Raw genomic sequence first — 13,943 nt, forward strand, 5'->3', positions numbered from 1 at the left:
CTGTCTCTGCTCCAGTCTGACGAAGGTCCTGCAGCATCACTCCATCTCACAGTTTGAAGGAAGCTTTGAGAGGACGGTCCAGACGCCCTCATGGTATCCAGTCGGACCATTAAGAAACCGTTAGCGGGTAAACCTAACCGCAAATATCAGTGTCTGCAGCGAAGCTGCCCAAGACAGTGAGACAGTGGGTGTAACAGGGATTTCAGTGAAGGGTACAGAAGCTTGTGAAACGATTACATATTATCTTGTTGTATCAAGGTTGAACTTGATCCCTGTAATAAAATGGAAACTTGCAGTTGCCCTTGTCCCCTGGTGTGAGTGATTTTTCTCGGAAGTATATGGGCAGGGTTGTGTTTGCAATAAGTTTATTAACGGTGTTAATCGGCTATGGAGTGGAGTGTTTGCCCTGGGCAGTACACATTGGGACGGGGAACCGCGGTCGGATTGTATCATCTTGTTTACTTTGGCATGTTTTTTGGGGGGGAAAATACAGCAACAATGATTGCAGCTTCCATCAAATCCCCAATAGAGACGAGGAATTCTATCCAGCCCGCGGTGTGGTTGAAATTCATACAATTCGATCAAAGCCGAAAGTCGCCGCTTCACACGTGTAAGTTATCACTCCGGGGTTTGATTTGGTGAGCAGCCAAGTTTGTGTTGGGTTTGAGGAATCGCCCACTTCCGCAGAATGAAGAGAATAGCTCACCACTGACAATGGGTCCCAGGCATTTCTTTGACTTGTGCCAAAAGGCTGCAAATTACAAGTGCATTTGGTCCTTTACACATGAAGACATCCCCAGTAAAATCGCACGGGTGAGGGACCCAGTTTAATGACTGCTTTCAGATGCAGTTGCCAGTGCTCTATCTAAGGTACAGTAACAGTGCCGACTCTGTTTATTCAGCTCAAAGTAAACGTTAAGAGAAGCAAAGCGCCGCCAGAAAGAAATCAGTCTAATGTCACTGTGTTTCACTCGTGTTTTTGTTTCTGGGTGCAGAGCAGGACGGCGGTGAAAGGGACAGGTAACTGGGATTTTTAACCACCCCCCTCTTAGCAAAACCTGTCTCTGACTGTCCATGATAGAAAAAGGGAAACATCATCATTTCCGTGACATTACATTCCGTAATTATCATTCAGCAATTTTAAAGGTTCAGACACACAACTGGGAAAGTTTCAGTGTGGGGAAGAGGAATGATTTTTTAAAAGTCATATTGCAAATAATGTCTTGCAATCTAACTTACCTCGTGACGAAATTGGGGGGGAGGCAAATACTTTTTTAATGAAGAATGGTTTTAAGATATACTCGTTTGGAGAGCCGGTGCAGACACGATGGGCCGAATGGCCTCCTGTTATGCCTTAACCATTCTGTGACTCTGAAAGCAACGAGCTGCTTTCCCAAGATGATCAGCAAGCATTAGAGCATCAGATGGATCTATCAAAGTGCAATGCCAACAGTGCAAGTTAGTTACCGGATATGGCCGGTGTTAATGGGCTGCAAGAGTGTGCACCATGCAAAGCAACCATACCTGTGACATTAGCAATCTCTCTAATACAGAGCTACTGGTTCTAATTGTTTTTAGTCGGAAATAGTGTCCTTAGAATGGCAGGTCGTTTTACTCCAGAGGCATTATGGAATATTTCAAACAATTCCCCAAAAAAGCAGGACGTGAATAAATAGCGAGATGTTGCAAAGATAATTCAACTAAAGTTAGTGTTAATGGTGTTAATTGTTTTTAACAGTTCTGCTTTTGTTACCTTCAGAAGGTAACATCTTAACCAAGAGTAAAAGGACTATAATAACAAATACCTTGACTTGCCACAATTCGTATTGTCTTTATTCGGTCATATAATTGTGAATATATTAGCTTTTGATTTGGTATAAATTTGCATCTTATTACATGACATTATACAAAATCAACTCGCCTCACTTTTTAATTGTATTCAATCATTACATCAGCTATTTCACATTTTATTTTGTAGAGTAAAATGACTGACTTGACATATGCATGCATGCCGTACAAGGTGTGATGCAAAATAATTCAAATGGCTTGAATTGCATCTCATGGCACCATTATTGATGCGGGCTTGACATATTCCGGCAATTGGCATGGAGTGAAAAAAGTCCTTTAATGTTGGCCCTAATAAAATGAATACTGTTTTAAATCCCACTTTTTAAAGCAGAAGGATCAGTTTAAGTTCTGGGGTGGAACGGAAACAGAAACACAATCTTAAAGCTGCTATGTTGGCAGATGCAGTGGTTACTTTACACAGGGCACTATCCTCAGTATTGAGTGAGGTGAATGTTTGGTTCATTTATTATTGGTGGCATTGATGGGGAAGAAGTGTTGGTCAGAATATCAAGACAAATTCTCCAGATAATGTCTTGGGATCTTCCACTGAATAATAGTCTATTTAAAGGACAACAGTTCCTTAGCATGTATCAGCTTAACTCTGTTCAATTGCCAAAATAAGGCTTGAACACACATCTTCTGGCTCAGAGATGAGTTTAATACTAACCAAGCAAAGCTGACATTCATATGACCTTTACTTATCTTGAGGCGAGCGAGTGTTTAATATTCAGTGAGTATTGTATACTGGGTTTGTCTTTAAGTACATCGTATGGTATTGAGTATTCTTTATGTACATCATTATGGTATTCCGTATTCTTTATGTCATCAGTATGGTATTCAGTATTCTTTATGTACATCAGTATCGTATTCAGTATATTTTATGTACATCAGAATGGTTATGAGTATTCTTTATGTACATCAGAATGGTAATGAGTATTCTCTATGTACAGCAATATGGTATTGAGTATTCTTTATGTACTTCAGTATGGTATTCAGTATTTTGTATGTACATCAGAATGGTATTGAGTATTTTCTTTGCACATCCGTATGGTATTGAGTATTCTTTATGTACATCAGAATGATATTGAGTATTCTCTACATACGTCAGTGTGCATTGAGTATTCTCTATGTACATCTATATGGTATTGAGTATTCCTTATGTACTTCAGTATGGTATTGAGTATTCTCTATGTACATCAGTGTGGGATTCATGTTAATTTCACTACAGTTTTTCCACTAGCTTAATCATCATGTTGCAATCAATACATTATATGGATAAGATGCCGCTTTAATACACTATAATATACAACACTCTTTTGCAAACACTGTTAATTCATCACCTCTAATTGCTCCCACCAGTACTGGGAGTGACAGACATCATCAATATTGCACACTGTTGTTAATAATTTGATGTCAACAGAGATAACCAGTGTGTGGAAGGGCAACACTATAATTGTTTCGCTCTGTGAACAGTCCAAATAGACATAATACACAAATTACACATTCACTGCCACTTTATATTGGAATCCTAGTGACAACAGTGAGCACAATATAATTATAGTTTTAGCAGTGTCCCATTAGATTGTGAATGCAGACTTCACCTGCCTTTCATCGTTATTTCAAGTACCCACTAGATGGCACACTCTAGAAGCAGGCAGAACAACAGGCTGGACAGGTTTTTCCCTGCACAATGTTCAGACATTGCCAAATGCAGTCCCGAAGACACCAATAAAACCCGAGAATGTAATAAAAATGAAACTGGTCTTATTCATTCACTCTAAACCAATGTCCCTGATTAACAATCCCAATGAATAGTAAAACTTGGCCTTTGGTTTTCATAGAAAAACTAAAAGAATTGTCGAATGCAATCTTCCACAACACTGGCTATCCAGAATCCCCAATAATTGAATTGGAATTTGACTTATTCAGTCACTGCAAAGCAGTTCTCTGCCTTTGGGCTGAAAAGGGAGGATGGTATAGGGTGGTAGTTTTGAGAGATCTGTGGTAAATATTGCGAAAAATTCTCTTTGCATAAACATAACATAAAATAAACTGGTGGGACGTTTGTATTTCAAACGTGAATTCACTGGATTTCTTTCTTTTTTCTCTCCCTGCAGTGTTTGATGAGAATGTCAGTCAGCATGCACGAGAATCGAAAATCAAGAGCCAGCAATGGCTCAATGAATATTTACCTCTTCCACAAAACTACATACGCCGACAGTGTTCTCACACACCTGAATCTTCTACGACAGCAGAGGCTGTTCACGGATGTCCTCCTCCATGCAGGAGAAAAGACATTTCCTTGCCACAGGGCCGTGCTTGCTGCCTGCAGCCGATATTTCGAAGCCATGTTCAGTGGAGGATTACGTGAGAGCAAAGATAATGAAGTGAATTTCCATAATTCCATACACCCGGAAGTTCTGGAACTCCTCTTGGACTATGCTTACTCATCCCGTGTCCTTATCAATGAAGAAAATGCAGAGTCCCTTCTGGAGGCTGGGGACATGCTGCAGTTCCAGGACATTCGGGATGCTTGCGCAGAATTCCTGGAGAAAAATCTACATCCAACCAATTGTCTTGGAATGCTGCTGCTCTCCGATGCCCATCATTGCACTAAGCTCTATGAGCTGTCCTGGAGAATGTGCCTCAGCAACTTCCCAACTGTCAGCAAAAGTGAAGACTTTATGCAGCTGCCAAAGGACACATTGGTGCAGCTTCTCTCCAGTGAAGAGCTGGAGACAGAGGATGAGAAGCTTGTATACGAGACCACCATAAAGTGGGTGAAGTATGATGTGGATAGACGCCACTGTTGTTTGCCGGAATTGTTGCAAACAGTTCGATTGGCCCTCCTGCCAGCTGTTTACTTAATGGAGAATGTAGCCATGGAAGAGCTTATAACCAGGCAGATGAAGAGTAAAGAGTTAATCGAAGAAGCAATACACTGCAAATTAAAAATTTTACAAAATGACGGAGTGGTGACCAGTCTTTGTGCCAGACCTCGCAAAACTGGCCACGCCTTGCTCTTGCTTGGAGGACAAACTTTCATGTGTGACAAAGTTTATTTAATAGACCATAAGGCAAAAGAGATCATTCCAAAAGCTGACATCCCCAGCCCACGTAAAGAGTTTAGCGCATGTGCAATTGGCTGTAAAGTATATGTGACTGGAGGGCGAGGGTCAGAAAATGGGGTCTCCAAAGATGTTTGGGTGTACGATACTCTTCACGAAGAATGGTCCAAATCCGCTCCAATGCTTGTTGCGAGGTTTGGTCATGGATCTGCCGAGTTGAAACATTCTTTGTATGTGGTCGGTGGGCACACTGCAGCCACAGGGCGGCAACCAGCATCACCCTCTGTCTCTCTAAAACAAGTGGAGCAGTATGACCCAGTCACCAATAAGTGGACAATGGTGGCTCCTCTTCGGGAAGGTGTCAGCAATGCAGCTGTGGTCAGTGCCAAGCTAAGGTTGTTTGCCTTTGGTGGTACTAGTGTGAGCCATGATAAACTGCCCAAAGTACAATGTTATGACCCGTGTGAAAACAGGTGGACTGTGCCTGCTACCTGCCCTCAGCCCTGGAGGTATACAGCTGCGGCTGTGCTGGGCAACCAAATTTTTATCATGGGTGGGGACACTGAATTCTCAGCATGTTCCGCATATAGGTTTAACAGTGAGACCTATCAATGGACTAAGGTGGGGGATGTGACTGCAAAAAGAATGAGCTGCCATGCCGTCGCCTCTGGAAATAAACTCTATGTAGTTGGAGGCTATTTTGGCACTCAGAGGTGTAAAACATTAGACTGCTATGATCCCACTTTGGACACATGGAACAGCATCACGACCGTACCTTATTCATTAATTCCCACAGCATTCGTTAGTACGTGGAAGCACCTTCCTGCATAGAACTACAACCCTTCAGTGTTTCTTAGGTAAGGAGTTCTTACATTCATTAACAAGAGTTGATTTTGTGAAATAAGCCGTCTGTCTTGAACATGGTTGAAAAACTAGTTAAAATGAAACGTGCTCCAGTGGCCGATCTGCTTGATGTTTTCATGTTGAAGCTGTGGTACCGAGCGAGAAATGAACCCACATTGTTCCAGGACAGTCATGTGAGATAATGAAAGGTGTTTGAGTCTACCTTCAAATTTGCAGGTCAAAATCTGATCACGTTGTCCGGGCACAACTACTATTTTAGCCAGAGACCCATGTATGGAAGCCTTTGTAGCTCTCCTGCCACCTGACCTGGGGAAAGAGTAATCAGGGCTAGGAGTGGTGGGTCATTTGAATCTTTTTGAATATCTTGTCAAGCGGAGTGGGCGTGTTCAGGCCTACATCTCCTAAGGGAAGGCTGAAGTCTTCCCTGCCTGGGAGCTTTCCACTCCCATGCCCAGCAGTGAAACCATTTCCCCATGACGTACCTGAATGCCCCGGAAACTTCTTGCAGTCCTCAGCGGTGGCCTCCTGCTGTCACAACATTCCATTCCCACACCGTGGCCATTTGCTAGTTTCAATCACCTAGAACTCTTCCTACTGAGGTTAGGATGGTTTGCCAATCACCTCAGCCCCAGCCTGTCCAGCTCTCATCCCGAATTAAAAGCACGGCTGTGGTGCCTTTGAAGATGGAACCGTCATTTTTGGTACTGCTTTATGCAGACATTGATTACTCAGTGTCTGACTGATGAGTCAAATGCAAGGCTTTCCGGTTTGCAAGTGCTTTAACAGGAGCAATGTTGTTTGCAAAATAACATAAACTGATTCATTTGTACTCAAGATATTATCATTGAAAGATCAACTAATCCTAAAAAAAGCAAGTTAGATTACATATATACCGTATGAACAAATGCTTTAATTTAATCTGAGAACCTGCCATTCTGCAGTGATTTATTTAGTCTCGGGATAATGGCCTGTCATAAAGCTGGCTAGCAGCCAATAAGTTATGAAGAGAAACAAAGATGAAGCAATAAAAAGCATAACATTTCCTGCATTAACTTTGCAGTATCCTTTTTATTGGTATGTGTAAGCAGCGTCCTAGAAGGTTAATGTAATATCAATCTCCCATTCCTGATTTTATGACCTGATCGTTTCCAAAAAAGCCATGTTGACAGGTTTTTAATGACAGGCTGAGGCAGAGGGGATCAGTAACAGACTCATTTTGAAGTCAAATTAACCGTCTATTGTCCTTGGTCTAGAAGAGAGTGCGAGGGGATGGAAATGAAAATTGCGCATAGGGATTTGCACAACAGCAACCAAAAGCTGATGGCAATCACAGTTGGCTTTTTCTTGCTTTCACTTGCGTGACCCGGACAGGACAAGAGACTTCCATTCATCCTTCTTAAAACATTAGGGAGCCCATTGGTTACAGTTCAGGGTTGGAGCTGCAAGCATTTTGAAACAAAATTGTATATGTAATGTTATACTCCGTTCTAATGGAGCAAAGCTATTTTATCTCGTAGTTCAATCCAGAATGTTCCCTGTAATCACCACAATGCTCTTTTGATACTTTTGTGTGTGTGATCTTTCTAACCATGTTATTTTTTTTTCTGTTTTTGCTAGCTTAGTGAAAAGTGCAATTTTACTTTTGAAGTTATTATTATAGTTCTTTTTTAAATAAAAGCTCATTAAATCAATGAATTTTACACCACATGACAGGCGAGATGGGATTGTCACAGGCCTTAAGGACTCGTGCAGTCTTTAGTTATAATCATTTCTCTATTATTGGTTCACCATTGTTGCTTAAGCACTTTCATTTCAGCTTTCAGTCGCTGATTGTAAGAGTTTTCCATGCATTTTCATTTAATCCTTGCTTTAGAAATCTAGGTTCATTTTCTATACAACCTCCTCTTTTAATAGAAATCTTAATGCTTCAGATTTCATATTTTTGCAATTAGCATTTCCATTTTGTATATTTTGGACCGTTACCATAAATTACTATTGCATCTTATTCAAATCATATATACCCAGCCTACTAAAATAAAGAAGGCTTACCCTAATTTAGATGTTTAGAAATATTTAGTCAGTGCAGCCTTGTCCTCATTGTGAAGTGAGTAGATGGTGTGGGGATTGGGGAAATCCCTTGTTAATTGAGATTCTTTACATCGAGCCTTTCGATCTAGTAGCCAAAGCACAGGACTACGTGCTGAGGGATACACTAAAGCTTGGGCAAGCTGCCACAGAGGCGCAATGGCAGAAGGTCGCTGTCTAAGACCTTTCAGCCATTGTGAAGCGAGGGGCTGGAAATTGTACAGAACCCCCTTGGGCTGTATGACTTACATTGAATGTATACCGTGAATAGTACACGTATCACAATTGTATTGAAGCACCTCAAGAGTGCAACTTGATCTACGTCGACAACTTAAATATCTTTGCACCATTTGTAATGACCATTTAAAAATGTATGTAATGTTTCTTAAAGCACCTCAGTGTGCAACATGACATAGGTAAAGAACCTGAATATTATTGCACTTTGTGTGATGCCCATTTTGAAATGTTCTTTCAGATACTTTGCGAATAAAGTATATTTTTGCAAAAAAAAAACACTTGCCAATGATAACAAATCATTTTTATTGCCAGTGTGAGGGACTGAGCTAATGGCTGAACCCAAGCACACAGAGTATTTTTGCAGAGTCCTTGCAGCCATATGGGTGTCTTATTTCCATTGATCAATGGAACCTAAACTTGATGCACTTGGAGATGTTTGCTACAACAAAGATGAACTTTCTCGGGTGAAAGCAGTGATTATTTCATTTATTGCTCTTGCTATCGGGCTGAAGAAGATTTATTTTAGATAATGCAGAATTATGCCTTCGGGATACATGAATAAGCTTCTAGTAATGTGCAATAAATGATTTAATCTCTTTTTTTACACTTTCATTTCAGCTTTCTAGGTTCTAAATTAGACTATTAATTCAATGTGACCTCACATGGTTTGCCTAGAACATGAATTTGCTATTCGTCAGTTTGTTCAATGTTTTACAATCTAATGTGCAGGAATGATGCTGGACCCGTGAAGTTTGTGTTTTGATGGCAAGTTTGCACTTGTGACCATAAAAGCACTGGAACGGAGTACTCCCCCATTGATCCTGGGCAGTGATCTGACCTTACAGAGCAGCACAAGCAATATGAGCCTGTTTACATCGAACACAAAAACCACAATGTAAATTGCGAATGAATATGGCGAAGAATAGAAGATTTAGTGAGGCAAAATTACAGTCATTACTCTGTCACCAGTTCACTTGGCTATGAAATTGTTACTTTGTTGGAATAGATGAACTGTTGAAGTCAAATACGAACAATAACAGAGTCCTGTTTCTCTTTTTGAACAGATGCCAGGACTCCCGATGTGAAGATTCTGTCCACTGTGAAGAAACACCAATTAAATGAAGAGAAAAACATACCCTATTTACCTGTTTGAGCTAAAATGAATTGGCTTCAACAGCCAGCACCTATTAGTGACATGAAAAAAACATTTTGTTTCCATATACACACATTGCATATCTTATGATAATGAAGCAATTTCTGATTGATGATTGGTAGTGGTGATAAATCGTGAACTAACAGTGATGTTATTCGGCTCCTCCAAAAATTAAGACTTACCACCACACTGTTCTCTTTTTTCATTGACTCCTAACATTTTTGTATGAAAATTTAAATGGCTGTCACCTCGTAGCATGACATTTGAAATGCTGGCACCAGCTGCGAGGACGTGGGCAGATTGTGAAGGATGTGGATGTCGGACTGAACACAGATAATGCTGTGCCTTCCTAACTTTTCACTAATGGGTCGGGGGCTCTGGAGATTGTTGCCGGCAATGCCTAGGGCAGCAATTACCCTGCTTCAGGAGCCCATGCTGTCAGGCAGGCAAAATCCTTCAGGATGTGGACAGGGGGTGGGGAGTCAGCTGCAAAAATACAACTGAATCATTAAAGGTCAACTTTATTAAGAGAGCAGAAAAAAAATGACCTAAGGGTTGGAGATACTGCTTTTATAAGAATCTGTTATTTATGTTTGCCCTTTTTATTATATGATTGTAGGATATTTATTGCTCAATGAAGTTACTTGCACATTGAAATGACAAGTATTCATAAATGTGTATTTTGTGTTAAAGAGAGTAACGAGAGTTATTTGCACACTTTAGCAGAAGTAGGGGGTTGGGAGGGCTGCCCACATGCTTGAAAACCATACCCATTCTCTGTCACATTAAACTGGAAAGTACAAAGCAGCAGTGAAGGGAAGGGGAAATTTCCAATCGGAAATTAGATGGGTACAGAAGCCAGAAGTCAGTGAGGTCACTTTCTCAGGCCTGTAGTTCACCAGAGTGCATGGTGTTGGTTTTAACATATGTCCATGTATCAATAAACTATCCAACACTTCCAAGGCTCTGTTAAGAACACTATTCGGTGAGTACTAATTAATCTTTGAGCATGCACATGCGTGCAGCCTTCTAGGCAACTGACCAGCCCAGCCCATTTCTTTACGTGGTCCCTTATTACTCACAATTACCTTGAACCACTCAGTGAAAATGATCAAAGCTGTAGGCAGCCTTTGTTATGATCCAAGGGTGAACCTTTCCTGGTACGCACAGGATAGACGAGAGAGAGGAGCGGGATTTAGGATAGAATATCAAAATTTTGTAGAATTTAGTTAAGGATTTCTGACTGGCGTAGTTTACATTTGAAGGATTAACATGCTCCACCAGATTCTTACGTAGGCTACTTTTAGACAGATGTTAATCCATTTAAAGTAAACAGGTCAACGCCTGCCTAACAATATAATGTTGCAAAATGCAATATGAGCACGTTAACTCTTTGGACGTGAACTTCAGCAATCAGAATTTCTACCCCCTTTTCTAAAGCACCATGTTTCAACAATTTAAGTGTTAAAAGAATAAGGCCAGTGTTTGAAAGTCAGAGCAAAGCCTTCAGTGACATCTTTGTTCATTTATAAATGTTATTATCTATTTGATTATTGTAATGTCGTTTGAGTAAACTTTTTTTGAAGAACATTATTGTGATGAAATGATTATAGAAATGGTCAGCACACATAAAACACTAAAATTCCAAAACTTAATACATGCATTTCCATGTAATCTGGCTGTAAAATGGTACTTCAATGATTCACTACCTTGTCTCTACATCAGATATATATCAAACAAGTGTCCCTATAAAGGCACTTCCCACTTTGCAATTGAGCCAAACGGGAGGCAACGTAAAGGGTGATCAAATACGTTTTAAGATAACTTTCAATTATCTTGGGTTATGGAGTGGACAATCACTCATGATTCCTGCTCGTGATCATTAGACAGTTATCCCTGTTGGAAAGTTTTAATGTGGTCATTGGGTGATGGCCATATAGGGTCAGTAATGATGCATGCACTGCATGGTTGAAGTACACACATGAAGAATAGTCATTTTTGGCCAGGGACTAGGTGCGGCAGGTGAACATGTATCAACATGAGTCATTTAGGAGAGGACTGGAGAAAATTAGATGGGGCGGGGGACACACCAATAAAATTAATATAACTATTAAATAGTGGGAATAATATAGACGTTTTGTTTTTGAAGTGGAATGGTAATATAATGGGTGTCTTGTGTTTAGTGGCACGTTATTTGTCTAAAAATCTGGGTATTTTCAAACTTCTATTTCCTTATAAATATGCAAAAGCAGCATTTTTCTCAAGTTTTGACTAATGGTGCAGTTGGAAGAAATTCATTCAGCACCTTTTCAACTACCGAGACAGGAATAGTGGCCATTTTTAGTAAAATTTCTTGAAGTCTATAGGCCCTTGAATAAGAGAAGGTAACTGAAAGCAGGGTGGGCCTCAGGCCCTGCAGGGAACTTTCAGGGCTCCCGCTTTTTGAATTGATGTGGAAATTTTGCTTGCTGTTTGACTATTGCAGATCTGCAAAAACACCGCACAGTTTGAACAGAATGCAATTCACAGCAGAGTGCACACACAAAGTTGGCGTAAGACAAGGAGGTTCTTCCTATTTTGTCCACTCATCACCATAGCAACACATAACAAAGCGCACTCTTCTATTTCCAATGTAATTGTATAAAGGCCTTTTCATGAGAGCTGACACCTGTCTGAATGAGAATGATTAGAAATGAATAATGTCTGCACCAACAAGAGTAGATGTATGTGATGTAAAATTATGTCAGTGTAAGATTTACTGTCAGCATTTCCTTTTTTACACTGCTGGAATGTACCATTTTTGTAAACGTCATTTTTTTTCACAATGTGAACTCAAAAGAAATTAAATTGTGTTGCCGTTTCTTCTAAGTGATCTGAATTGAGTTATTTAGCCAGTACTGTGGTCCAGTGCCTCGTCTGGAAGGGCCGATATTGCCACAGACGTTTATTTGGTCCCTTTATCTCTTTATTTTGATTGCTTTGCTTAAAATAAGCAGTTATTTTCCAGCTTTTTGAGGATTTGAAATGTACAAGGAGTTGTGACTCTGTTTTGTAATTAGAAATCTTTGTCAGTCTTTCCTATGCTACTGGTGCAAGTAACTGCTCGTGCTTCAGAACCTAAGATGGACAAAGTTTCTATTTTACTCTGTTGTTACCCTAGCAACCAAAATCTTTACCTCAGAACTGATGATAATCCGTGGGCGAAGGGCTCTTTTTTCGAGGAAGGGCCCTATCATCTTTTAAAAAGCATATATATGAAATTATGTATCTTTAAAATATTTTATGCCAATTTTGTCATTCTCGCCTTAAGATTGGCTCTTGGTGGGCATGCTCCATAGATGACAGCAGTCTTTAGGTACTTCCCTCAAGAGACCATATATTCTGTATGTACAGTTAATTTTCATAGGCTATCCCATTGCGACGGTACCACAGTTGGATCTTGTCTCATGCCCATTTTACAGTGGTGGACAGGGATCAATGTGGGAATCCTGGCTGATTATCCCTCCCTTGCCCAATCTAGGATAGCTGAGGTAATTTGATCCCAGTCCCTTGTTTCTAAACATAGTAAATAATAATATGCACCGAGAAAAATCCAAATAATCAATGGCCACATAGTTGTACACAAAACCACATATGACAAGTTAAAATTCGACAGTGCAAGATCTGGTTTCATAGCCAAGTGATATGTCAGTAGTTGTTTGCGATAGTTCAATGACACGAGTCATACTGAGATAGAATATAAAAGCACATAATGCAGAACCGTCACAGTGGATTACTAAGGCTTCCTGGTTAAAATACAGTTGAGCTCATTTTTGCTCTGGTGGGGAAGGGGGGTATGGGACATAACAACACAAAGCCATGGTAATAAACCTGCCTTTATTCCCTGTTTACTATCAGAACTTGATCCCAGCATTTTCTCCCACAGCTTTCCAATTAAAACAAAGGACAGCATCATCACTGTTTGACAAACGTTACTTCATTTTCTTACAAATATATGACATAATTTCAATCGCATTGAAATGCACCCTCCCCTTGCTTAGGAAATGCCATACAATCATTTTGGCTTTTCTTCCTTACTTTTTCATGAAGACAGCGGGGGAGAGGTTTTGTGCCAGAAATTGATGACGTTTTACCCCAATTATTGTCACAGCTAAAGCGTCCTTGGGTGTGGTCCGCCTAGGTGGTTATTTCATTTCACCTGCTACTTTTGATATGGAGCAGAAATGGGTTGGGCGATTTAACCCACAGCAAGGCAGACTTTAAAACTCAAATTTAACATTAGTACAGGTGTATGTAAGGTGAAGAGGTTACTTGTGGGATTTTTGTCTTTTGGACAAGTGCAAACAAATGATAGGTCTGGAATTTTCTTGAAGCAGGTCCCAAGATTTCACTGTACATCCAGCTATTGCGGCTAACTGGAATCTGTGCTCGACTTCTGGTGAAGGTACGATGGCAGATTGAAAGTGGCTCTGAAGATCTGGGACAAAGGTCTTGGATACTGTCACTCCTGCATGAAAGAAAAAGCATCTAGAAAAGGCAGCCGAGACAGGTAAAAGTATCACTATACCACCGTGTGGGTTAGTCACCTGTATATGTGAACCCAACTAATAAGAACATAGTGCATGTGAAAACCAATTCAGGCCATCAAACTTATTCCTTTACAAAAGCACAACACTGCAGATGCTGGA

General features: G+C 40.3%; 1 protein-coding gene across 5 annotated transcripts in view; it reads left to right on the top strand.

Annotated features, from left to right (window-relative positions):
• The window catches only part of enc1 (ectodermal-neural cortex 1), a 17,063-nt gene extending 4,940 nt beyond the window's left edge, over positions 1–12,123 (top strand). For 3 of the 5 annotated variants that reach the window (XM_072516083.1, XM_072516087.1, XM_072516084.1), the window contains exons 2-3: positions 3,966–5,773; positions 9,167–12,123. In XM_072516083.1, the coding sequence (XP_072372184.1) occupies positions 3,972–5,747 (1,776 nt within the window). In that variant the 5' untranslated portion in view covers positions 3,966–3,971 and the 3' untranslated portion in view covers positions 5,748–5,773; positions 9,167–12,123. Of the gene's footprint in view, positions 1–493; positions 611–704; positions 871–3,965; positions 5,774–9,166 lie in introns of those variants that run through there. The other 2 variants (XM_072516085.1, XM_072516086.1) reach the window with 2 other exon arrangements.
• The last annotated feature ends 1,820 nt before the right edge of the window (positions 12,124–13,943 follow it).

Source organism: Scyliorhinus torazame, chromosome 9, assembly GCF_047496885.1.
Source record: "Scyliorhinus torazame isolate Kashiwa2021f chromosome 9, sScyTor2.1, whole genome shotgun sequence".
NCBI lineage: Eukaryota > Metazoa > Chordata > Chondrichthyes > Carcharhiniformes > Scyliorhinidae > Scyliorhinus > Scyliorhinus torazame.